This window comes from Gobius niger (genome assembly GCF_951799975.1).
Source record: "Gobius niger genome assembly, chromosome: 14".
NCBI lineage: Eukaryota > Metazoa > Chordata > Actinopteri > Gobiiformes > Gobiidae > Gobius > Gobius niger.
The window spans coordinates 21,542,235-21,568,946 of NC_136865.1; the positions used below are offsets into that span (position 1 = coordinate 21,542,235).

The following is a 26,712-nucleotide window of genomic DNA, read 5'->3' on the forward strand; positions in this document are numbered from 1 at the left end:
GTTTTTTACTCATTAATTGTCCTTGAGATTAAAAACTACGCTGACAGAAAAGACAAAGGGAGAGAGAGATATTGTACATCCAGTTACACAATAGGGATATTTTTTTTCACTCAAGCTTGGATGTAATACTGCTGAAGTGGTGCTAGCCCACAGTTAGCTTTGGCCGCTAGCCTGTTAGCTTCTTCTTCGTGATTCCATTGGTGTGTATTGGGGTCTCCGACCCGGTGTAGGGAAAGCTGCAAGTGTAATTTTATGGCCAGAGACATCGGGGGAGATGAAAGACCCCACAACCATCCCATTAACACTTGTATTACCCCCAGAGGGACTACGAAAAAAATGTATTAATGTAAAATTCTGATTCTATAAAAGCATTGCATTTTTGATGAATTTTCTTGTAGCAACCTGCTCTGCAATGCTTGTTATTTAGCAAAGGTTAGTCTATGGCCATGCTAGCCAGCTGGCCTACTCCCTATGGGCGCATTACATCCTTACTCTTGATCTACTCTTTGTCTTCGATGACTGATTTAAGTATCACACCTCTCCCCTCACTCTTCAGCCCCTCCCAGTGCTCTGCCCCTGGGCTCCACAGGCCTGACCCGCCCTGCTGCAGCCACACACTGGATGATTGTGCAGAGGTTAAGAGCACACTGCAGCCTTTTCCTCAAGTTGCTGCGAAGACAAACATTCAGACAGACTCCTCACACCGTCTGCTTTCACTTGCACTTCCCTCCACAGCAGCAGAAAGTCAGGTGACGAGAGGAACCGCGTTAAGACCTAGCTCAAGCTTTGATTATTATTTCTATTGCTAACTAACTAAATCAAGATCCAGTTCCAGTGCACATTTTGAACACATCCGGGAACATAAACATGTAAGGGGAAAAATCAGAAACGGCTAAACTAAGACAATAATTCTGTTGTTATTAGAGATTTAAACTACAGTAGTCTGTTTGCTGTGGACTTTTTATTTCCTAAAAAAAAAACAGGCAACAACAAAACCATTGCGTAAAGTTATTGCATCACATTGTGGTGGTAGTATTAATTGTCTTTGTTGCAACAGATTGAGTGTTAGCCAGGTTTGTGATTGTAATTCTCTATACTGTCCCCATAGTACAATAAACATTCAAGCCTCATTTCCTGTAGAGCTACTCGATTGTCAGTAACACCCTTTTAACTCATAGCGCTTTTTCCCTTGCATTATATCATAGGGTCTATCCAAAACGTCTTCCTCCCAGCAGGATGCAGCCGGTTTGTGTGTGTTACAGAGTGAGCCGGCAGCTTGCATGTTGTGTCTTCCTCCTCTTTGTGCACTCATTTTATGTGTTTGTGGGAAATAAAATACTCTAGTTGTGACTTCTGTTTACTGCTGATGCTAAAAAAAAAAAACAGCATGGTGCCATTTGGGTCTATGAAAAACAAAACTCAGGAAGTACACCTCAGCTTCAGCTACAACTTCAGTGTGGTGCGTTATTTATTGATGACATGACTCCACATTGTGCAGATGGTTCATTTTGACGTCTTACTTTGTAGACATGCTTATTAGCGCCTTTTTTGTCATTTTGAGTCGGTTTGCATTCATTTTAACGCCTTAACCCCTTACCTGAACTGAGCACATTTTCTCCAGTTTAGCTTTGCCCAAATTTAAAGTAACTTTTTTACCATAATAAGTCCTTCTGAGGGTAATACGAGTATTAATGGGATGATTGGGGGGTCTCTCATCTCTCCCTGGTCAGAAAACCACAATTGCAACTTTCCTGCCTCCGGGTCGGAGCCACCAATACACACTAATAAGATCACGTAGAAGAAGCTAGCAGGCTAACGGGCAAAGCTAGGTGCGGGCTAGCGCCACTTAAACAGTATTTACAGCCAAGTTTGAGTGAATTGTGTAACTGGATGTACAATATCCCTTTCTCCCTTTGTCTTTTCTGTCAGTGTAGTATTTACTCTAACAGACAATTAAAAAACAATTAAAAAATTGCAACATGCTACGACACCTGCAGTGGCGTTTATGGCCTCTAGGTTTGCTTTAAAAGCTTCTTGAAAAAACTAGCGTCATAATAGCGATAATAATGAGACAAAAACAAGGATGAAAACGCTACAAAAGGTGACAAAAAAGTGACAAAATGCCACAAAAGAGCAACAGAAAAGTGGCAACAAAGTGACAAAAAAGCAAGGAAAAAGATCAGTTTAAATGAGTTTTATAGGTCTTAGCTTTCAAATGAGGTGTTACACTGCCCTATAAGCAGTGAGCTTTTAGATTTGGGTAAAGCTGAACTGGAGAAAATGCACTTGGTTAAGGCGGGGTTCAAGAGGTTAAAATGCATTTTAAAAGAAATCTTACATTCTCCTCTTTTTTTTTTTGATGAGAAATAATGCTTGTGTGTGTATGTTGGCTGTCTTGCTTTCTTCACATGAAACTTTGACCTTCTTCTTTCTCGCAGAGAGCTCCATAATGAAGATCAAGCGCCTGTGTAAGTTCTGCGATGTGCGTCAGACGAGGTGTAACGGCAAAGGCAGCTGCAACGTGGACTGCGAGATCACCTCCATCTGCCCCAACGACACCGACGTCTGTGTCGCGATCTGGTAAGCGCTCACTGAGTCACAGTCATAGGAAATGTCTTGGAAATGTGTTTCCTGTATAGCGCAAGTGGTTTGTGTGCTCATACTGTGTAACAAGATAAAACTATGACTCATGAAGAACAATATTTACAAAGGGCTGCTAACAAACTGGAGAACTGGAGTCACCCTCTGTACGATCATGATTATCTCCCTAAAGCTCAGTTTTCTCCTGTATGGCCTTTCCCCACCTGTCACTCACTGCTCCACTTAAGACGCAGCAGCAGGTCGCATATTTAACTGGCGTGGAGAGCTACCACCTCTTGTTATATCAGAGATGTACAGTGTATAGTGCCGCTGTCAGAAGCTGAGGCTTGCAGAAAGCCGATAGCGCAGCTGCAGCAGCGCCTCTTTTAACATGCTGCTGGTATCGGCAGAGCACAGCGGGACGTCCCATTTACATGACCGTTTGTGCACGTTCAGGCCTTTTCCTCGTATCCTGTTTGTAATGGGAACTGGAAGTCATGCTGTTATCGCTATTTACATTCTGCAGGGGGCATGGGCGTCTTAATGTGGCAAATATAGGGACTGCAGTTTATCACGAGAATCATAGGATGTTATTTCTGCCGCTGAATTCCAGGAGGCAGAACTGAAGATGCCATGGTTTTGCTCGCCAGGGAGATGTTTGGAGGTAAAGTCAGAGTCAGAGTTCGGTCGTGTTCTGAGGAGGGATAGTGAATAGAATATTGAAGAATGTCACATTGGAGACCCTAGGAGTTTGATGGTATGAGCAGTCAGAAGGATTGGCAAACCTTCAGCATAGAGAATAGGGGTGTGGCAATGTATCAATTTTGTGATATGTTGTGATATTTTGTGGGACGATACGATACAGATACTTTTTATTCCGATATCGATACTCTTAATGACGTCATGCATATTAATGACCCGCATCATTAATATGCATATCGTAAGGCTATCATTATCGTGAGCCATGTACCACATATCGTGTCGAATCGTGAGGTACCCAGAGGTTCCCAGAAGAGACCGTGAATTCCCTATATGTGGATAAAAGAAATTGCTTATAATATAGTCTAAAGGAAGTGCGAAAAGAAAAATTAAGAACTAGCTCGATAAAGAATGGGCAACGTCAGGCCCGGGGGCCAAATCCGGCCCTCCAGCATAGAAGCTCTGGCCCTCAAGATGATTTTGAGAATATATAACAACGAAAATTAGGGTGAAAACTCGACAAGAAAGCGTCAAAAGAGTGAGCAAAAAGTAATGAAAAAAACGTAAGAGCAACAGAAACACAACAAAAAACCCAAACCCAAAAAAATACAAAAATACACGACAAAAGTGTGAAAAAAATGGCAGCAACGCAACAAAAAAGTTACAATCAGGTTTGTAGGTCTTACCTCCAGTTGAGAAGCTTTTAGCTTTGGGCAAAGCCAAACTGGGGAAAATGCGCTCGGTTATGGCGGGGGGCAAGAGGTTAAACTACTCAAAAATGTGAAACATACAGTCAATTCCTTTACATTTCTTAGCAGAACAGCCACATATATGTCATATATGACGTACAACTGGCATTTGTTGAAAGTGACACTTTTTCTTGAGGCAACAATTGCCCCCCAAAATCGTCCCACCATGCAGCAAACTTGCCTACCTCTGGGCTATATGAAAACAATATTCACTTGGCTACTCAACATTTCGTTTTAGTTGTTCTTGAGAATGTATGTCGCTCAATCTGACAAATATATTGAGTTTGCAGACCCGCTTTGATTCCACGAGAGACCTGAGGTGCAAGATTTGCACATCTGAAGTTTCCTCTGTCGCATCATTATACAGAACAAACCAGTTGTTTTAATCCTATTCGTGTTTTCTCAGGAGGAAGAACAAGGACAATGTGACGTTTGACACGATCTGCCACAACCCGGAGCTGAAGCTTCACGGGCTGCGGCTCGACGACTACAACAACAGCAAGTGTGAGATGAGGGAGAGGAAGGGCATGGGCTCGGACTTCTTCATCTGCTCCTGCACCGAGGAGGAGTGCAACGAGCGGGTTTTCTTCAATGGCAGTAAGTCAGGAAGGACACTGGGATATGAAGGCTCTTTGGGCCGTTTAAAGGTCACATATCACAGACAATGTACTTTATGAGCTTTTAATCGTGTTGCAAGATTCATCAATCATCAAGAACATAACTGGAACTGTGGTTATCCTGTTGATTTGAGTATTTTCTCCTTTTATACTACAGCAAGCAGGCATTATTCCCCTTGTTGCCAGCAGAGGGCACTCCAAGCACCATACAGGATCCTGAAAAGGGTAGTTCTTACTTTCCCAAGCACATTATTTTAAAGCAGAACTAATTAACTCATGCCCCTAGAGGCCATAAGCGCCACTGCAGGTGTCGTAGCATGTTGTGTATTTTTTACTCATTAATTGTCCGTGAGAGTAAATAATACACTGATAGAAAAGACAAAGGGAGAGAGGGATATTGTACATTCAATTACACAATGGAGATAATTTTTTTCACTCAAACTTGGCTGTAAATGCTGTTTAAGTGGCGCTAGCCCTCATTAAGCTTTGCCCATTAACCTGTCTTCGTGATTGCATTAGTGTATTGGTGTATTGGTGGCTCCGTCCCCGTAGGCAGCGAAGTTGCAATTGTGGTTTTCTGGCCAGAGACACCAGGGGAGATGAAAGACCCCCAATCATCCCATTAATACTTGAATTACCCCCAGAGGGACTACGAAAAGGATTTATTAAGGTAAACAAGTTACTTAGTACTGCTTTAAAGGAATAGGCCACCGTTTTTACATACTGAGATATGTTCTTACCTGAGCTTTGACGAGTTCACTGCGCAGACGGCGTTAGCATTTAGCCTCTCCCTCTCTCCACTATAGCTCCAAAACAGGTCAAGATAGAAGCTACCAAGCTCTTCCACGTTTTCCCTATTTAAATATGGTTACGTGAAGTGTTCCACTACAAAGTATAATTACACAAAATTAATATTATATATATTTATATATATATATATATATATATATATATATATATATAATATATTGTAAGGCGTAATAATACCAGGAGTAGTTCGAAATCCGCGCAGTAATCTTCACTTTACTGTGCGGATGCCAAACTACTACTGGTATTACTACGCCTTACATTATAGTTCGCCCTTTTATCCGCTTAGAAAATCCACATTGTTTCATTTTGTTTATTATACTTTGTAGTGTAACACTTCACGTAACCATTGTTAAATAGGGAAAACGTGGAAGAGCTTGGTAGCTTCTATCTAGACCTGTTTTGGAGCTATAGTGGAGAGAGGGAGAGGCTAAATGCTAACGCCGTCTGCGCTGTGTTTACGTGATTGAAGGCACGGGTGAAGACCAGACAGGTACAAAAGAACTCGTCAAAGCTAAGGTAAGAACATATCTCAGTATGTAAAAACGGTGGCCTATTCCTTTAAAGGAAACGGCATGAAATATCCCTTAATACAGAAATGAGCAGGAAAGGCTGTTGATCTGAAGCTTCCGCCCTTTGATGCAGAGAAGGATTATTCTGAAGCACAAGTGAATATGAATATACAAACACATACCAAGTTACAACTACACTTTTAGCGCTAAATGCTTTAAAAAGTGTTGCCGCTTAATTCATTACCATGTAACGTAGTAAACACTTCATTAACCCCTTGAACAAACAGCCTGTGCAGTCACCACATCTGCGCCACATCACAGCGGTTACATCACCCCACATTTCATTAGACCATTTACTGTCATGTTGTCGTGTTAGCCTTTCACACATGAACGGCAGCATGTGTGCGCCCGCTCACTCCTGCCAGATCCGCGATTGCTCACAGCTTTTGGACACGGCCGCTCATGTAGTAGCAGAGTCCAGTTACGGAGTTGGCTGTGGACTCCCTTGTGTATATTTTGACTACAACAATAACACAGAGCTATACACTTCCTAGACCTGTCCCTGGCTCTGCTCTGGAGCCAAATGAAAAGCATCTGTGGAGTGGAGATCACGTCATGGAAATACTGCATGCTCCTTCGCTGTGGGGAATGTGAGGGAGGCGACTCGGTGGTTAATGCAGTTGAGTGAAGCTGGTATTTGGCATATTTGAGGAAAAAGTGGCACAAATTTTGAAAGTTTTATCCATTGTTTCTGAAAATAAAGTGCTTTGTGTTTTTCTTTTCTACACGTCAAACCAATACTTCTTTGCTTGAAGGCATTCATCTGGTTTATGTAGGATGCCTTCACTGTGACCATTTTTACAGACAGCAGCATCGAGAAAAGGCCAGTTTCAGTTTTGGTTAACCTCTTAACCCCCACCTGAACCGAGCACATTATCTCCAGTTTGGCATTACCCAAATCTCAAAGCTTCTCGACTGGAGCTCACAGACTATAGGCCAGTGAAACGCCTCATTTGAAAGCTAAGACCTACAAAATGGATCTAAGCTTTTTGCTATGGTCACTTTTTTTTGTCATGTTTTTTGTTGTTTTGTTGTTGCCGGTTTTTTTTGCCTTCTTGTCAGTCTTTGATGCTTTTTCATCACTTCTTCAAGGCTTTTTTGTAAAAAAAAAAGTTTTACTTTTTCATCACTTCTTGTCGCCTGTTTCGCTGTGTTTTTGTTGCATTTTTGTAACCTGCTTTGTTTGCTTTTTCCTCATTTACGTCTCGTTTTTGTCACTATTTTGACACTTTGGGATTTGGGTAAAGCCGAACTGGAGAAAATGCGCTCTATTGAAGGAGCTATACCTATACCTTTTTTCTTTTTGTATGGTAAAATTATTTTTGCCCCATAAAAGTATGTTGTAAAAGTAGACATTGTGAAAAAATCAACCTGGTGCGTGACATTTGTGCCATATTATTTTTCGACGAATAAAAAGGTTCAAAATTAGGTATAGCTCCTTTAGGCGGTAAGAGGTTAAAGTCAGGAATGAAACAACCCAAATGAAGGTGAAATTCCAGTGAATTCAAGGGGAAGATTTTATTTGCACTTCCTTTGATGTATGCAAATATTTCTGCATTATGGCGTTTCTTTAAATGTGTCAGACATTTGCAATATCCTGTCAGAAAGTGAACTGACATTAGCCCTAATGTTGTGCATCTGCAATTGCATTCCTTCAAATAACAGGTGTGCGATTCTGCCTCTTCCCCTTTCCATTACTCACAAGCTACATCTTCTGTCTGCAGTGGTTTTCCTAAATGCCCCCCCTATGTCTGGATTTTCCACATTTTTTTTAGAAAATCACTCAGACATTCTAACTTACTCCTGAGTGTCCCAGGCCTGAGGCGAACTGTCCAGACACATGTCGAGTTTGTTGCTTCTGTTTTAACAAAAATCAAAACACGGTCTGGGGCCACAGAGAGGATTTCAGACATGTGGTTTCCTGTTTGAAAAAAAGGAGAGTGAAGGAGAGGGCTGGAGCGCGCTCGACTGCTGCTGCTGCTCTGCCCCGCACTTGTTTTTACAGCAATACAAAACGACGCTGTTTTGCAAATCATATACTTATCCCAAACAGCGAAATAAAAGTGATGCCTGGTAACGCTAGTACACGGTCCTCTTTCAGGAGAGTTCAGCTCTTGTTAAACGGGATGTACTTGTTTTTATACTTGTGGTAGAGTGAGATCCATTTTAGCCCCTTGAGGTGTATTGTGTTTGCAGGCATTGCGGCGTCTGTTGTGTATTAATAGAGAATGTAAATATATAGTTATTGTTTCTTCTATACTAAGTCATGTATTTTAACCTGTTACTCCCCGCCTTAACCAAGCAATTTTCTGCAGCTCAGCTTTTCCCCAATTTAAAAGCTTCTTATGTCAGTTTTGCTTTCTTCATTGCTTTTTTCCTTGATTTTTTATGCTTTTTTGTTATGTTTTTGTCTTTTTTATTGTGTTGCTGTTACTCTTTTGTGGCTCTTTTTTTCCGCTTTTTCGTCACTTTTTCATCATGCTTTGGTCGCTTGTTTATTGTGTTTTATTGTGTGCTCTTTTGTGGTATTTTCATCCTTGTTTTCGTTGCTATTTTGACACTTTTTTTCTAGATGCTGGAGAAAATGTGTTCGGTTCAGGTGGGGGTTAAGAGGTTAAATGGCTGATTCTAAATGACAAAATCCGAGGATCTAATCATAATAAAAAATGACTGCAGGCTAAAATACAGATTATTTGCGCCAGAAGAGACAGGTTTAGAGGTATAAAAAGACACCCTCAAGACAAACTGGCCTTTTATGAGTTTACGTTTAGAAATGAATAAACATAATGCCGTCTGGCTTGTTGTGTCTACAGATGTATTTCATAGGTCTTCTCCAAAGCTTTAAAATGCAAACCACAGCCGTAAACTTTCTAAAGCTGTGCACGACGTTCCCCCAAACCCGCCACGGCTCACATCATGAGAGTCAGACATAGACTTTACACAGACACAATATGTGGTCAGGCCGTTTGGGTCCTAATTTTAGCTCAGTGTGAGGCTCACGAGCCACCGCAGTGAGGTTCCTCTGCCGCTGTGTGTATATTGTTCTACTCCAGGCCAAATAGTGGATTAACATTATTAATCTTCCCACCCACCTTCACAGAGCGCATTTTCTCCACTCACTTGTTTTTGTCACGTTTCTGTTGCTCTTTTGTGGCTTTTGTGGCTTTTTGTGGGGGTTTTTGTCACTTTTTGTTTCTTTTTTGTGGCGTTTTGTCACTTTTTTGTGGCTTTTTGTCACTTTTTTGTGGCTTATTTGTCACTTTTTGTGAATTTTTTGTCACTTTTTGTCACTTTTAATGCATTCGTAGTCACTTTTTGTGCTTTTTTGTCACTTTTTGCCACTTTTTTGTTGTGGTTTTTTGTCACTTTTTGTGCCTTTTTTATGGCTTTTATGTCACTTTTTTGTGGCTTTTTTGTCACTTTTTGTGCCTTTTTGACCGTTTTGTGGCTTTTTATCACGTTTTGTTGTTCTTTTGTCACATTTTGTACCATTTTGTGCCTTTTTGTGGATTTTTTGTGGATTTTTTGTGGATTTTTTTGTCACTTTTTGTCACTTCTTATCCCTTCGTTGTCACTTTTTGTGTCTTTTTAGTCACTTTTTTGTCACTTTTCTGTGGCTTTCTTGTTGTGTTTTCCTCACATTTTTGTCACATTTTTTTCACTATTTCATCACTTATTTTGTCACTGTTTCAATCACATTTTTTGTGATTGTCTCGTGTTTGTCTCTGTTTTGACGCTTTTATTCAAGAAGCTTTTAGATTTGGGTAAGGCTAAACTGAACAGCATGTGGTCGGTTCAGGCGGGGGTTAGACATTTATTGTGAATATTAGACTCTTCTCTATAACCTTAATGTCCATCACCGTTATTACCCATTGTGTTTTTTGAGAGTCCCCTGGTAACGTTCTCCCTCCTCCCGCAGGCTCCCAGGTGGTCGCCGTGATCCTGGTCAGCCTGGTCCCTCTGCTGGTCATGGCTGTTTTCGTCATCACCTCCTTTTACTTCTACCGCGTTTACCGCCAGCGCCGCGCCAGCTCCCGACGCAAAAAAGGCGCCCCCCTCGACTTCTCTGACGCCCGCGCCATCATGATCGACGACGAGGGCTCGGACAGCAGCTCCACGCACGCCAACAACCTCAACCACAACACCGAACTGCTGCCCATCGAGCTGGACGTCCTGGTCGGGAAGGGCCGGTTCGCCGAGGTGTACAGGGCTAAGCTAAAGCAAGGTTCATCTGTGAGTGAGGAGCAAGGATTTGAGACGGTCGCCATCAAAATCTTTCCATACGAGGAGTACGGGTCGTGGAAAAACGAAAAAGACATATTTTCCGACGCCGATTTGCGACATGAAAACGTGCTGCATTTCTTGACAGCCGAGGAGAGGAAAGTGCAGAGACAATATTGGATCATAACGGCGTATCACGGGAAAGGGAATCTCCAAGAGTTTCTCACCCATCACGTGATTAGCTGGCCCGATCTTTGGCTTTTAGGCGGGTCGTTGGCCCAAGGAGTGGCCCATCTCCACAGCGACCACACGAGCTGCGGGCGCAACAAGATCCCCATTGCTCACCGGGACATCAAGAGCTCCAACATCCTGGTGAAGAGCGACCTCACCTGCTGCCTGTGCGACTTCGGCCTGGCCCTGAGGCTGGACAGTGCGCTGTCTGTGGATGAGCTGGCCAATAGTGGACAGGTAAGACGGGGCTGATTGGCAAAATGTTGCATAATGATGAGGGAGCTGTGAAAAGGTACAACAAATGTGAGATCAAAAGCAGGAAACAAGGTAAAGAAAAAAAATATGGAAACTATTGGCTGTGAAGTCTTTTACGTAGAATAATTTATGGAGCCTAATGACTTTGATCCTGATTACTGCAAACCAGAACAAAATGTACATGTATCAAGCCCTACATACAATAAGTAGGCTATGTGGTTTTCAACTAGTGGGTCGGGATCCAAAAGTGGGCCACAGAGCCATTTTCAGGGGGTCGCAAGCCTTCTCCAGAGTACATTCCTAGAAATATAGAAATATATAGAAACGTCTGAATACAAGTTTTTACCAGTTTTGACTCTCGCTGCTTTGAAAACAACTTTCACTAAATCTAAATCTAAATCTCAGTGAATATGAGCATGTTGTATAAAATCATAAAGCTTAGAACCTGGAGAATTCAATCGGCGAGTTGGTTTTAACCTCTACAAACATATCTTTGATCGTTGCGCAAAATGCAGCCAGAGCATGCTAATGCTATCGGCAACTAATCAAGGCTGGGTCATGTATTTTAGTTTATGAAAATCTGTTAAAGGAATAGGCCACCATTTTTAAATACTGAGATATGTTCTCACCTTACCATAGACGAGTTGATATGTAGCTGTCGGTTTTTACACGTGCCCTCAGTCACATAAACAGAGCACAGACAGCGTTAGCATTTAGCCTCTCCTCTTCTCATCTATGGATCCAAACGGAGGTGAAGTTAGAAGCGAACAAGCTCTTCCACATGGTGATTACGTGAGCCTGAACACAAAACAAGACACAAAAAACATGTTCATTTTCTAAGCGGATAAAAAGGGGAACTATATGGCTATACTATATTGGGAACTATATTGCAAGGCGAAGTAATATTACTAGGCAGACCCTACAGAATATGTTTAAGGACAGTTCCTCTCCTCTGCTCACTTTCATAACTCAGGCCCCCTCCATTGGATACCAGCTCAGGCACCGAAGACCATATGCAGCCAAGAAACACACAAAAAAAAACATGAGATATCTTTTATCTTATCTCATCTTTTATAATTGACATGATTCAGGTTGAAAATGTTTTTCTTTCCTGCTATGTCAATGTTTAATGAACCTAAACCTAACCTAAAAACACTGATAATATATTTTTTATATCATTGGAAATACATTCAGGCTTCAAGGGGTTAAAGCAGCCACCTTTAAGAAAGTCTCTTGGCATAGGGTTAATATCAGATATCGGCAGATACTCAAAACCCCAGCATCGGTATCAGTATTGGAAGCATAGAAGCTGGATTAGTGCATCTCTATGTATAAGAAATGTAATTCCGTTTTTGGGTCGTGGCTCCACGTCCTTGGATTAAGGTTGGTCCTGACAGTTGAGAACCACTGCAATAAAGCTTTAGAGGGGTGAGCGATATAATAGAGTAGAACCATGCATTGCAATCTGACCCTAATCAATGCAAATACAGACACAAGCCATCTTGCCATCTTTTCAGTACCACCAATATATCCTGTGCAAGATATTTTAATTTCAAAGTACCACCAACAATCTAAACCCTGTCAAAAATAGGACACTACCAGGTCTGCAATAGGACTAAACTATAATTAAAGTAGTTCTAAATGAAGAAGACAGAAACATGAATAGAATTGTCTATAAATTAAACAAAGACTGGAGCTGAGAGGAGCCAATTAATGAGCCACTTGAAGCAGCCCATGTTCCTCCAGTGGTAATTGTACCACAGTTTGAGAAACATAGTTCTTACGCTCATGTTGTTCATCAGCATTCATAACTCATAATGAAATAGGACATGTATAGAGGTGGTCTTTGAGAATACTGAGGGTACAGCGGCAAGAAAACAGGATGTCTTGAGAAAAAGTAGTTTGGAATAGAATAAAAGAAGATGTGAAGTCCACTGATGTCAAGAGTTATGTTGACTGAAGTTTTCTTTGTGACTGTGTGTTTGTGTCTTCAGGTGGGAACGGCCCGGTACATGGCGCCCGAGGTGCTCGAGTCCAGGCTCAACTTGGAAAACATCGAGTCTTTTAAGCAGGCCGACGTGTACTCCATGGCTCTGGTTCTGTGGGAGATCACGTCCAGGTGCAGCGCCATCGGAGGTACGTCAATCACAGAAACAGATGCAGATGAAAAGCTCGCAGAGTGACATAAAGGGTTACAATGCTATGAAATACAATAGAAACGCTGTGATGTGATGTAGACCCGGCCTCTGTTGCCCCGTTATCGACTGTGGGAACTGCACGCGGAGGTGTCCGGGCGTCCATCCGTCTCCAGTGCGTCCCAAGGATCACTGTTTGTCAAGAGTGTAACAAAAACAAGGCCAGGATATGTGTGAAGAATAGACCTCGAGTCGAGCGCAGAGCTGTATTTCACTGTGACACCGCCGTTTGTTCCACTTCCCCTCAGTGTCTCTGTGGTACAGTTTTGGGACCCACTGCCCACTGTCTCCACCGTGCCACTCGGCTTCCCACGAAAAAATAGATTAAGTATATGGAGTATTATGCAGCTTTAAGGCAAAATAAACACATCAAAATTCAAGGTAAAGGCATTATTTGAAGATTGCCTGGGGGATCAGGACGTGAGACTACTGAATATTTGGTTTCAGTTGCTGTAGATCAATATTGCATTGTGTAACTAACAAAGAGTAAGATAGATGTGTCTGAGATTATTGACAAATACCTGGAAAAAGCACAATACCCCCCTCTTTAAACAATTCAATGGCCGTGATTAGCATTCATAGTTTATAAAAGGCTTAAGGAGAAAGGTGCTATTTGTGGTCACCATATTCTTTTAGGTTTATGGGAAATGCCAGCCTGTGGGTATGTGGCCTGTACTTTCCTGTTTTGGACCTTTCAGCCCCGACAGGGCGCCTCCTTGAGTCGATCACTTCTGCCCCAGAGCCATCCACAGGAACAGCACATTGCACTGACCGTTCCCCCGTCGGTCTTCTGAGCGATTGCAGCAGCGTGTGTCCTGTGGTTGCACCTTTTGAAAAGAAAATAAACCGTTTCCTGTTTTTTTTTCCCAAAGAGCGCACAGCGTCTCAGGTCGCTCCGTTTGAAGGTACAGAGGCTAAGGATGTAGGGCCAGTGACAGGGGTGGGTGAGGCCCCCGGGGACCTCAGGAAGTGAGATGTTGGGACCAGACTGAGCGGGTCCAGCCTGTCTTTGACTCTTTATCATCTTTGGAGCGCACACAAACACAGACCTCAGGCTTCTCAGGTCTGATGCTTTCTTCTCCCATCCTTTCGGCTTTGTTGTTGTCCATTTCATCATTAGAAATCATCAGGCTTCAGATACGCAGTGTACGTATTGTTAAAAAATGACACAAGATGACCTTCCTAAAGCTTGAGAAATGATACATGGTGTCATTTTAGCCCTTTTCCACCTCCATTGGTCACTCAAAGCACTTTATATCAAGGAACCACTCACCCATTCATAGATCAGTGCAGAGACGGAGAGGCGAAGTGACTTTCCCCAAGGACACAACATCTGTGAGAGCTGGGACTGAACTACCAACCTTTAGGTATCTTTGCCTTGTTTTGACAGTTTTTCCTTTATTAATCTCCCAGAGGAGAACTTTGTTTTGGAACAGTGCAGCAGCTGAAAGTTACACATACACAATCACCATACAACACCATTGTCACAAGTGCACATTAGTGAAAAGCACAGAATGTGGGTGGAGATTCACATAACAGCTTATTTTCCCCTCAGACACTACATGCCACAGTATCACCCACTTTCTACCGTAGCAATCTACTATATCCATCTGCCTTTCCGGGCTTTGAAAATTCACAGCTTGATTGGATTGTAATGCTAAGGTTATTAGGACTCTGTTGAATTGTTATTTGTCTAATTTGACCCACATTAAAGAAAACACTCACTAACTAGCTTCTAAACTCCAAAAGCATCTGTTGTTTACTCTCAATTTTTTTTATGTCCGTCTGCCTCTCTCATTTCTTCCACCCCCGAGGAGGCGAGGCATTACCCTCTCCTTAACTCTAGTCGCACAATGTACTCATATACTGTAGGCCCAGACAGACAGAGGACAGGCTAATCTACAGCAGGAGACAGGAAGCTCAGGGGTCCAGTCTCACCTCGGGCTAAGAATAGAGACAATAGATAAAAACAGCTGGGACTGACTTTTACAGCGATTCCCTCAGACATGGGACTGGTCACGGATCAGTTGTGGGATCTGCGCTTCATTAAAGAGAAAAAACAAACGGAAAAGGTCACAGAAAGGTCGGCAGAGTGAACAAATACAATACTTTATTTCCTTGTTGAACTCTGCGAACTATAGTATCAGGGAAAGATGGAAGTTATGCTCATAATACCTTGAACATTCACAGGCCTTTCTCAATACTGACTTGGTTAACTTAAGTCAACCAAATGAAGTTAGATTTACAGTTTGGTAAGTAACACATTTGTTTTTATACTTACCATATTTTCCGGATTATAAATTGCTCCGGAGTATAAGTCGCACCGGCCAAAAATGCACAATGAAGAAGAAAAAACACATATAAGTCGCTCCGGAGTATAAGTCGCACCAGCCACCCTGGTGCACCATTAACAAGCCTCTCCCGGCAGCACGTTGTTCAAGCACCCATTTGCAAACTTCTTCCCGCGCTGTGGCCATCAAGCTTTTAGCCCGCGATTAGCTTGTTTTGTTTTCTTCATTGCAGTAAGAGGAACCTCCGCTTTTCGCCAGTCCCTCACAAGTTTCTCACTCACTTAAAACTTTCTCCATTACCGTTTTCAGCTGCACATTTCACTACTTGTTGCTTGTAATCTACAGAATATGATTTTCTTTTTGGGGGCATTTGTGTTCAGTCTTAGCAGATACTGGTACACAGGCCTAGAGCGCCCTCTAACGGCTGTCAGTGTGAAAATAACGAACGTGTAATTATATATTATGATATATATGTAACTCCTGAGTATAAGTTGCACCCCAGCCAAACTATGAAAAAAAGTGTTTACGGTTTACGGTATATCTAAACTTGAGCCTGGTGAAAGTCTGCATGTGCCACATTTCTCAATTTAATCCAGTTTTGTGGACAGTCACAGCGTCTTGTTTTGCAGAAGTTGCAGAGATAACTCGGTCTAGATCCCTGACTCACCAGTGGCAGTGAAGCTCACCTCAGACCAAACAGAACAGGCTGAGCTCCCGTTATTTCAGAGTGACACCTCCGCAGCCCGCTGTAATGAAAATGCTGGTTCCCTGTTTGTCACCCGTGTCCCTGTGGTGGAGCTACATGGAGGAAGCGTATATGTGTGATCATTGCTCTGTGATGGGCTCTTCTCCCCCGACAGCTCCAGTCAGCAGCAGCCAACGCTCGGCTGCTTTTGTTCAAATACTGCACCGAAAAGACGAGGGCTGAGAAGGAGCAAGGGAATGGGAATATCAGCGTGTGCATGAAAAACAAAATGTCATGGTCCATACTTTAGGAGCTTAGGTAAAAGAAGTTATCAAGGAAATAATAGTGATTTTTTTTTTTACACATTTTTCTGATATTTTTGCCTCAATTCTTGTCCTAATTTCTGCCATTTTTTCCAATATTTTTCCTATTCACTCCCCATTTTTCTCCAATTCCCCTCTCCATTTTTTGCCCCATTTTTCACTATTTTTTTTACCACAAGTTCTCCCATTTTTCCGACATTTCTTGAACCTGATATTTGCAGATCTTCCAAACATTATTAGTTAACACTTTATTGTCGCTACTCCTTATTTAGCCTCAATAAATGATGAGTTAACACTTAATTAACCATGGACAGTTCATTAGTTGTGACTAACGAATGTGACTAACACTTAACTACTTAACAATGAACAAGTGTGTGAAGAACTATTCAATATGAGTTAGGCCTGTAGTAGTTTAGTAGTTATTATACGTGTTAGTCACATTTAACATGTTAATTCATCATTTATTAAAGCTGAATACGGTGTAGGTGTTATAAAGTGTTACCCATTATTGTTCCTGGTTCTTGATAACAATATAATTCAGTATAGGTATTGAAAAAAGGTATCGTATCCCATCTATCCCATCTATCACAACTATATCACAACTATATGGCGGCACGGTAGCGCAGCGGTTAGTGCTCTCGCTTCACAGCTAGAAGGTCCGGGTTCGATTCCCACCAGGGACGGGCCTTTCTGTGTGGAGTCTGCATGTTCTCCCCGTGTCTGCGTAGGTTTCCTCCGGGCACTCCGGTTTCCCCTACTACTAAAAACATGCACAATAGGCCAGGATGAATGACGTGTGTGAGTGAATGTATGGTGGTGGTCAGAGGGTCTGTTGGCGCAGACGTGTGCAGTCGCGAAAGCGCCTCCGACAGTCAGTTTACCACCACCGAGTGTGGAGTGAATGTACAATTGTCTCATGTAAAGCGCTTTGTGACCATGTCTGTGAAAGGCGCTATATAAATAAAGATCATCATCATCATCATATATCGCAAAACTGTACAAATACATCAAAATGTCATCATCTCTGAGTACCACTTTGAGTTCTCGTCCCTCATGTGAGATCTGAGATTTACAGCATAAATGTAATGCGGAGGAGAGTGGTGTTCAGCTGGAGGGTCGCAGTGCTGCAGGTCTTTGGCAAAAATGACTGTGGATCATTTGTTTTGATAGTTAGGTCGGTACCCACTTAACCAATCCATGCTTGAAACAATGAAACTCTGTGGTAACATGGTCAAACTGCAAAATATTTTCACTACAAATTAAAACGGCTTGCATGGGCGCACTTGTCTGTGTGTTGTAGCTTGTCATGATCGGCTTTAATTCAGAGCATTTATTTACTCACCAAAATTACAACCCTTTTAAAAAGCAGCACAACAACAACCGACGTGGATAGTAGATAATGAAAAGTAGCAGATTTTACTAAATAAAACAGAGAAGTTGCTCATGTAAAAGTAAACGTTGTTTCTCTGAAGTAAATAGCACTATCCTTGAGTAGCAGGCTCCCTAAATACTCCCTAACCATCCCTGCTGTATAATTTAGGCGCTCCACATTTGGGCTGTTCCCGGGGCGGGGCGGGCTGTGCGGGATAATGGCAGAGTGTTGTTGAATGTGGGTGAGTGGACAGAGGAACGCCTTCAGTCCCCAGAGCCACAAGCTTGGACCGGGACGGGACGGGCGCAGGCTGGAGGTCCCTACAGCTGTTTACCAGATGTGAAAGTCGTACACAGCTCGTAGTTTGATATACAGCAGTGATTCTCATAATGTGAAAGTGAATTTCTGCGGGTAATCTTGGCTGAAGGAGTGAGTTTGGGAATCGCAGCACTCGATCCCGATCGTTGGGTGTATAATGTTTCAAACCCTGTTTAAATTTTAGTAAAAAAAACACCCATTTGAGGAGAGACCACGGGGGTGACCAGAGTTGAGCTAAAAGTGTTTTATGGCGACTCCGCAGGGAACATGGTAATAATCTGTCACTGTCACATAAGCGTGTGCAAGTAGAGGTGTTAATGTCTGTGTTACATATGTGCTTTCACTGAAGAAAGGCAACTTCAGCTGACACAAGGGACAGACGGGTCAATGTGGACTTTAAAGTTTGCTTGTACCTGTGATAAACAGAGCCATTCGTTTATACATAGAACAGGTTGGATTTTTTTTTTTTTTTTTTTTAAATGTAAAACCTGAATAATCAATAATAATCTGGAATGAAAAGTCAGAAGGAAAGAAGTTGTATTACTTAACCCAGTTTATGCTATCGTCATGTGGTATGTTTGGTTGATCCATCCATCCATTTTCTTCCGCTTTATCCGGAACCGGGTCGCAGAGGCAGCAGTCTCAGCAGAGATGCCCAGACTTCCCGATCCACGCACACCTCCTCAAGCTGTTCTGGGGGGACCCCGAGGCGACACCAGGCCAGCTCAGAGACATAGTCCCACCAGCGTGCCCTGGGCCTTCCCCGTGGCCTTGTCTCAATAGGACATGTCCGGACAAGGAGGCATCCGGAACAGATGCCCTAGCCACCTCAGCTGGCTCCTTTTGACAAAGGAGCAGCGACTATACTCCGAGCTCCTCCATTAGTTCAACGTTTTACACAGAATGAAGTTTTTTTTTACTTAAACATTTTATTTATATTCTCTGGGCATTTACAATCTTTTACCATCTATTTTTGAGCTATTTGCTTACTGTAGTGTGGACAATTTACTTATCTCAGGAATAAATAAAAGGAAACATGCAGCTGGGTCATTTTCAGAGTCACCACATTTAGAAACATGCAAAAAGGTGTATGTCTGTAGAAGGATTCTTTTTTCAGTGAGGCTAACTTTTACTCTTCTGTGGCTGCAGTTTCTTTGAATGTCGAGGCCTGTCTAAAAGGTGACGTAGAAAAGAAATACCCTTTCATCCAACAATATGAGCTATAACCCAATATTTCATCATTATTTTCAGTATAATGTTGAAACATACTTCAAAAACCTGCATCTCAGACCTGACTTGTAACATTATAACAGGAAGCCTATGTTTTGTGGGCATGTTTGATTGTTTATTTGCATCTTTATAACGTTCAGTACTAGCCCTTGAGTGGCTTTAAACACTGCTTTTGCTGAGTTATCAATACATACACTCGTACACTGGAGTGCTCCCTCTGCTACTTGCTGTTTTGTGCATGTTGTCGTTGGACTATTGTCAAAGTGCTGCGTGGCTTTTTGCACACACAGCGGCCCTTCTCTTGTTGTCTCTTTCAATAGCCGCGCGGCCAAGTTTTGACTTCTAATTTATGATTCGCAGAGAAAAATCTCTGCTCCAGCGCTGGCCCCCATTGTGATGCGTGCACCTCTGTTTACACTGCCGCCGCTCACTGCTGGGACTTCTGTATTTTGAGAGGCCATTGTTTGGAAATGAAGGCATAAACACGTTCGGATCGAGAGTTTACAAAAGTCGATTTTTTTCACTACGTCCAAAGTTATGCGCTGCTTTCAACCTGTCATAACAAAGGCCAAACATGTGTCTCCTCTTCTTCTGAATATTGGCCAACGGCTAAAGCAGGGTGTGGCTCTGTTTTAGCACCAGACCGCAAAACCAACACTGCTACAAACACGGACTGTGCGCATGACCCTTCAGATGTTGTTGTACTTTTCATTTAAATGGATTTTTTTGACTAAGCAAACTCGGGTCGATCTCGGGTTACAGGAGTTGGACAGGCCTAAGGTCAGCAACTTAATGTGGCCACATGGATGGGCCACCACAGGGTCTGGTTGTTAACCTCTTACCCCCCACCTGACCCAAATCGGAGAGTAACAGTGTACTGTTTTTATGGTGTTTTCGTCTATTTTTTTATCATGTTTTTGTCGATTTTTATTGCTTTTTCATTGCTTTTTTTGTTGCTTTTTTATTGTGTTTTCCTCACGTTTTCGTCATTTTTTTGCCGAGATTTTGTCAATTGATCGTCAAGTTTTTGTCACGTTTTTTTTTGCTATTTTTCATTCTCATCTTTGTCACTTTTCTTTTTTTTAAGCTTTTAGATTTGGATAAAGCCCAGCTGTAGAAAATGCGCTCAGTTCAGGCGCGGGGTAAGAGGTTGCCCCCCCATTGAGAATCTTCGGGATGTGCTGGAAAAGGCTTTGCACAGTGGTCTGACTCTCCTATCGTCAGCACAGTTGGAACACACGCTGCAATCATTATCAAAGCTTAAGATATTCCAACAAAATACAAGACTGCCTTACCTTTGTTATTTTTACTTGATAAAACCTGTTAGCAGAGTCATTTAAACAGCGTAGCATAAAACACAGCAGACACGTCTTTACTCTTTGTAGTGCTGACCCACACTGGGCGCACGCCATATTTATTGACACACGTGTTGCTCATCAGCAATCATCAACAATTCGCCACATGATCAGTGTCATTGACAATTTTGTAATCACAAAAATATATATATCAAATCATAACAAAATGAGAGCATAGCTCAACAAAACCAACAGATCGGAATAAGTCGACACTGCAATGGGCTGTAAAAGCATTACAGTGCATATGGCGGTTCAACGTCAGCTCTGTCTTTGGGCAATACACATCTTTCAGTGTCTGTGTTAGCGTGATTGTGTGCTATCTGTTGTCATAGATACAGACGGCAACCCAGTTTATGCAATAGTCATGTGGTATGTTTGGTTGATCCATCCATTTTCTTCTGCTTTATCTGGAACCGGGTCACAGAGGCAGCAGTCTCAGCAGAGATGCCCAGACTTCCCGATCCACGCTCACCTCCCCTAGCTGTTCTGGGGGGACTCTGAGGCGACACCAGGCCAGCTCAGAGACATAGTCTCTCCAGAGGGCAACGCGTCATACATGGTGTGGCCGAGCCAAGGAGCGAGGAAGTTTTGGGAATCATAATTTTTCACTATTTTTAGCCATTTTCTGTCGGATTATTAACATATTTATTACTCATCAATAAAGTCAAGTCAAAATCGGGTCCATATGAATATTTTTCCACTGCAGATTGTTCAGTAGAAATTAACAACAACAAAAAACTCACTTGTTGCTGATATTAGTTCATGTAGCGTGAAGCTAACGTTAGCTTCCTGGTTAGCATTGTCTGTATTTTAAGTATTTACAGCTTTGCTCTTCTCCATGACTCTGTATCTTTATTTAGTTGAAAAATATAATTCATAATTCAGCCTTTGTTAAAGTAATGGTGAGTAAGTGTTTGTTGTCTTTGTTTTCCCCCTCTGGCTGCTTCAAACATGGCCATAAGGGAAACTCCGAAGATCTGTAGCTTACTCATATTTTCTGTTGTGTCTTACCTATAGATGGGAGGGTCTTCCACACACAGCCCCATATGATTCATGTCTGGGGCTTATTCTCTCAGCCTTTAATGATGGGATATAAAATGTGCAGCTGAACGAGTCCAGTCATGTTCAGAGATTACACATGACACACGCACCAGGCTTTGTTCTGGGCATGAAAGAGCCCACACAACACACTCTGCTTATGTCCATGCAGCTCTAATAAGGGTTAGAAGTGGCTTATTTTGTCATGGAGTGGAGTCGGTTACCTTCAGTGTAGTAAAATATTGAAGCGCTAGCACATGTTGAAATTGTCTGTCAACTGACTCTTATTAAGTACGCGCCAGTATAAATATGTTAATCTTGAGTTTCTGCAAAGGATACTGAAACTTGTCTGTTTATTCGCCTTGAGCCATTAATGAAAGAGCATTCCTGCGACAAAGTGCTTCCCGTTCATACGGATCATTCCTTTCTCTAAACAGAGAGTTCGAGAGAGGAGAGATACTTAAGCACGTCTAAATTCTGACTAACAGCACACACATGAACTGTAGGTACGACAAGTTTGAACCTGAGACTGTGAGGTGTTGAGGAGAGACACTCGGCTGCAGTCGCTGTGGGGATAAACAGGGACAGAGTGATTTGCTTTCATAGGAAATCCATATGTGTGGCATACCAAGAATATTCCAGACCAATGTCAGTGTAATCTTTGGCATTGTTTTATTCAACTTGATTTTTGATGATCTCAATAAGAAGAAATTTGAGCACGGTGGCTCAGTTTACAGCAAACTAATACTACTGATACTTTTGTTTCCCTGAACTCCAATACTTACGTACAGTAGTGTGGTTAGCGTTCTCACCTCACAAGAAGGTCTAGGTTTCCTCCAACTATATATATATATATGTGGGAATTGTCTTATTGAATAAAGGGCAAAAGCTTTGGGCTACTATTAATTCAACAAGTCAAGTTATGTTACAGTATGTTTGCGTAGGCTCTCGGTCAGTCGTCCAGGAATGTTCCATTGTTCTTTTATTTCCCCCCAGAATATATTTATTAAGTTTCAAACTGAAGAAGATAATTACCTTGAAAAATCACTTTGGTAGTAATGGACATCAAACATATTCAAGCAGTTTTTGTGTGTCTTTCGTACTGGTTTTCTAACATTGTAGTTGACATTTGAACATTTTTTAACTGGACTGGGTCGATTAAGTTGAAGCCTGGTAGAAGCAAAACATCCTCAACTTGACCAACCCAGTCCAGCTGATAATATTTAAAAATCACAATAGTGAATCAGTATACTAAGCTCAGTACTTTGTTCACAACGTCTTGAGCAAATCCAACCATCTCACAAAGAGTGAGAAAACAAGCTAATTTCACTTAAACGCTTTTATTTCATTTATGTTTTTGGGAGCCATTTTTGCCTCCTCTGACCCAAAGCTCTTTGTTGTTGCCTGGACTAAACTCTGCTGTCGACGACTTTGTGGAGTGCTGTAGTATTTGTGTGGGAGCTCTCCACAAAGTGACTTCTGTGAGGCAATCGGAGCCCACTGTCCCGACAATGTGATAACAAGTGTTTTTCTGTGGCAGTTGTTTGTGCTGCTTGACTCCTTTTAGATGTGGAGTGGGTCCTCAGGGGAGAGCTTAGTCCCCTTTTAGTAACTTGTTCAGAACTGTTCAACTGAACTTCCCTGCCGCTTTATTTCCCTTGGGTGTAATAAGTTGTTTTTGTGTGTGTTTGTGCAGAGGTGAAGGAGTACGAGCCGCCCTTCGGGAACCTGCGGGAGCACCCCTGTGTGGAGAGCATGAAGGATAGTGTTCTCCGGGACAGAGGACGTCCTGAGATCCCAAACACATGGACCAGCCACACTGTAAGAGCTTACCCAGATATAATATATGCTTGCAATGTAAACCGAATGCTCAGTTAGTTCTCAAAACCAAAACCTGTACAGCAAAGAACAAGTTTTGATAGGAAAAAGGTTGTTAACAAAAAAAAATCCTATTTTGTGTGGTCCATCAATGAATATTAAAGTGATAGTGTGCAAGATTGTGAAATGAGGAGCTCACGCTAACCCCCAATTAGACCTGAAAGCCACACCTAGCTTGCAAAATGAGGAAAGAAAGAGAAATTTAAAATATAAACGATCACGGTCCCTCCCCCTCCTCTCCTGATTGGACCTGAAAGGCCAGTTCCCAGGAAAGCTCGTCTCATTGGTCAAAGTGATGGCACTGGAGATTCTGATTAGTGTCTGAGATCAGCAAAGAGAGGGACGTTAGGAAAAATATAATTGTTTGATATTACGTTACGGTAAGTTGCAGGCCCCGGCGGTCATTTATGTTTGATTATGAATTTGTAAAACATTAAAACTTACAGACTATCCCTTTAAGAAAAAATCTCAGATGGATTTACAGTTATTTGCATAAAATGAGAGTTCCTGAGATGTTCCTAATCAAGAATTGAAAGCTAAATATCTATTTTTTGGTGAAAGGTCATGAAAAAACTGAGCCAGTAATGTGAATGAAGCCCATAGATCACCTGCTTAATTTTTTTTTAGTTTAGTTTAGTTTATTTGAGCATTCATTTTGTCTTTCAAAATTCATATACAATTGTGGATGCTCAAAATTGAGTAGGCTGAAGCAATAAAGCTTATATGTGCATACCCCCCATATTCAATTCAATATACATAGCATAATAAATTATATGATCTAGATTACATTGACTTCAGATACAAATAAGTCCTTCCTGACCTGAGCAGATACAACAAACTTAACAGCAGCATTTGTTACAGCGGTTTATCGAATGAACCAAAAGACAAAGAAACAATACATACAGAGCTGCAAAGGACAAAGTATACCTAATAAAGCATTACGACTATTATTTAAAATGGATTATATTGCATTTTGAACAGTGATTAACTGAAAATGTGATTTGATGTCGACAACCAGATACTGAGCATCAGCAATGAAGCATGATTTTATCCGTGTTTTTCCTTGTGCCTTATATTACCCATATTAACCCTTGCGCTCGTGATGTGCTCCCCCTGCAGGGCGTTCAGATCATCTGCTCCTCCGTCCAGGACTGTTGGGACCATGACCCAGAGGCGCGGCTCACGGCTCACTGCGTGTCCGAGCGCTTCAGCGAGATGGAGTACCTCGACAAACTGTCCGGTCGCTCCGACTCCGAGGAGAAGATCCCAGAGGAGATCAAGTAGAAACACCTCCACCTACAGGCCAGGCGCGGGAATGCAGACCCAACTCCTGCGGGGAATATACACAAGCGAGCCGTTTACGAGAAAAGAACATGCTGTGAGAGCAAACTGAAGTGGGAGAAGACACATCCAAAGCTCAGCAAAAATGGGAACAATACTTTTCAACGTTTCACTCATTTCAGAGACTCATTGATCAGGGGCTACACCTTATAAAGCTTTTTAACTCAGCACTTTAAATACCGCCCTGCATCAATGAATTAGAAAATAAGATATTGTAGGAAAGACCATTTGTTTCAGTCGTTTGCAACAGAAATGCACCCAGAACATCAGTACAGCACACACAAAGTAGATGTATTTATTATTTGTAGTGATTATAAACCTTACTTATTAACTATATATTGTTTAAATTTAAGTCTCAAAATCAATGGTTCTCAACTCGTCACCCCCGTCGTCAAACTATCAAGGCAAGTCAACCAAAAATATGTATTGAATTTAATCACAATTCAACTTGTTATGGATTAAAACAATTGTCAGTTTGGCCCTGTTCAAGCATATTTAACATCAAAGTACAATATCTTTCAGAGATCGGCAGATTATTGTTAAACACTGATCATAAGGCTAATGATCAAGACGGTTTATCGACATGGATTTTTGGCCCACAACTCACTGAACATTTTCCCACGAGTCTCTTTGACCCATTGATTGAGGACCATTGTTTTAAATAGTACCATGAGGAATACATGTGGGGAGAATGGTTTTCTGTGACTCAATGCCATCCACTGTCCAGGGTATTAACACCAATGACCTACAGTTTCCTACAATCAATAGGAATAAGCAAAGGCAGAAACAAATGGTCTTGTCCATGTTTTAATTTTTGATGCAGGGCTTTATCCATGCACACCAAATAATATATGTATTATGTGCCTTTAATCCTCTCATTCAGGTAATTACTTTGTATGTAGGACTCTGTAAATGTAACTAATAATGACACTAATATTTCTGTGTATTCAACTTCAGTGTTTCTTTGTCAGTGGGATGTGCAGTGTCCTTGGTTCTTTTGTGAGTAAATCTGAATGCGAGAAAAACAACCAGAGACTCGCCGGTGCCATTTCCAAAAGCGTGAAAAGGTGAGATGGAAATTATGCGGAGAAGCGAGGCAGCCGTCCAAAGCAGGAGTCTGCAGGGAGCGCTGATACCAAACCTCAAGGTCTAAATAATAAAGGCCTGCCAGAAGGAAAAGACTGAATACATGTGTGAGTGCGAGGGGCCATATCTTCTTGTTATTGTGGATACAGACTGATGGGTTAATCATCAAAACCAGCATTTACTAAAAGGGAACATTACACACGGAGGACTCCAAACTGGAAGTAACAATGTACTGTATTTCAAAGTGCAACCAAAGACTGTACAGCTTCTTTTTTTTTTTATTCAAAGTATTTTTTATGTTTGTTGCTGTAAAATAAAGTGTTTAACTTTGTGATTGCAGTTTTTGCTTATCTTCTGTACCTTTTTCATGGAAATGTGTTTCAAAGCTTTTCACATTTTGCTCTAGTGTTGTCAAAGGATGGATCCATTGCAGCTTGTTTGTAATCTTACGTTTGCTTCCAAATCACAAATCTCTAATTGAAAGGCCCTGCTCATATTGCTAGATGCTGTTTAAACATTTTTCAGTTTCTAAATACAGTACATACCGAACATAGTTTAAAAGCTCGCCTTCCAGCTTTCGGGGAGCATTAATGTTTTCAAAATTTGCCTCCACCAAGCTGACTGTTCTTAGCTTTGGTGCTACTACCGGATTCATGATTGGTCTAAACATGCTGACAACACCCTGTGGTCTCTTTTTACCACAAATGTCTGTGAACTATATTGCAAGTGGAGTTCATTCTGCTACAAGTAAGTAAGGCTCAGCAATGTGCACCACATCACACTCTCCAGGTTGAGCATTTCACATTTAACAAGTCAAGCCTACTCTCAAAATAGTCAGAGGGTACTTAAAACCACACCACGTAGCATTT

The 26,712-nt window shown here is 41.8% G+C and overlaps 1 protein-coding gene across 1 annotated transcript in view; it reads left to right on the forward strand.

Annotated features, from left to right (window-relative positions):
• The window catches only part of LOC306973890 (TGF-beta receptor type-2-like), a 28,847-nt gene extending 3,815 nt beyond the window's left edge, over nt 1-25,032 (forward strand). The window contains exons 2-7 of the mRNA XM_079570965.1: nt 2,439-2,580; nt 4,435-4,625; nt 9,944-10,713; nt 12,726-12,867; nt 23,235-23,359; nt 24,536-25,032. Coding sequence (XP_079427091.1) covers nt 2,439-2,580; nt 4,435-4,625; nt 9,944-10,713; nt 12,726-12,867; nt 23,235-23,359; nt 24,536-24,700 — 1,535 coding nt within the window. The 3' untranslated portion in view covers nt 24,701-25,032. The remainder of the gene's footprint in view (nt 1-2,438; nt 2,581-4,434; nt 4,626-9,943; nt 10,714-12,725; nt 12,868-23,234; nt 23,360-24,535) is intronic.
• Nucleotides 25,033-26,712: the final 1,680 nt, after the last annotated feature.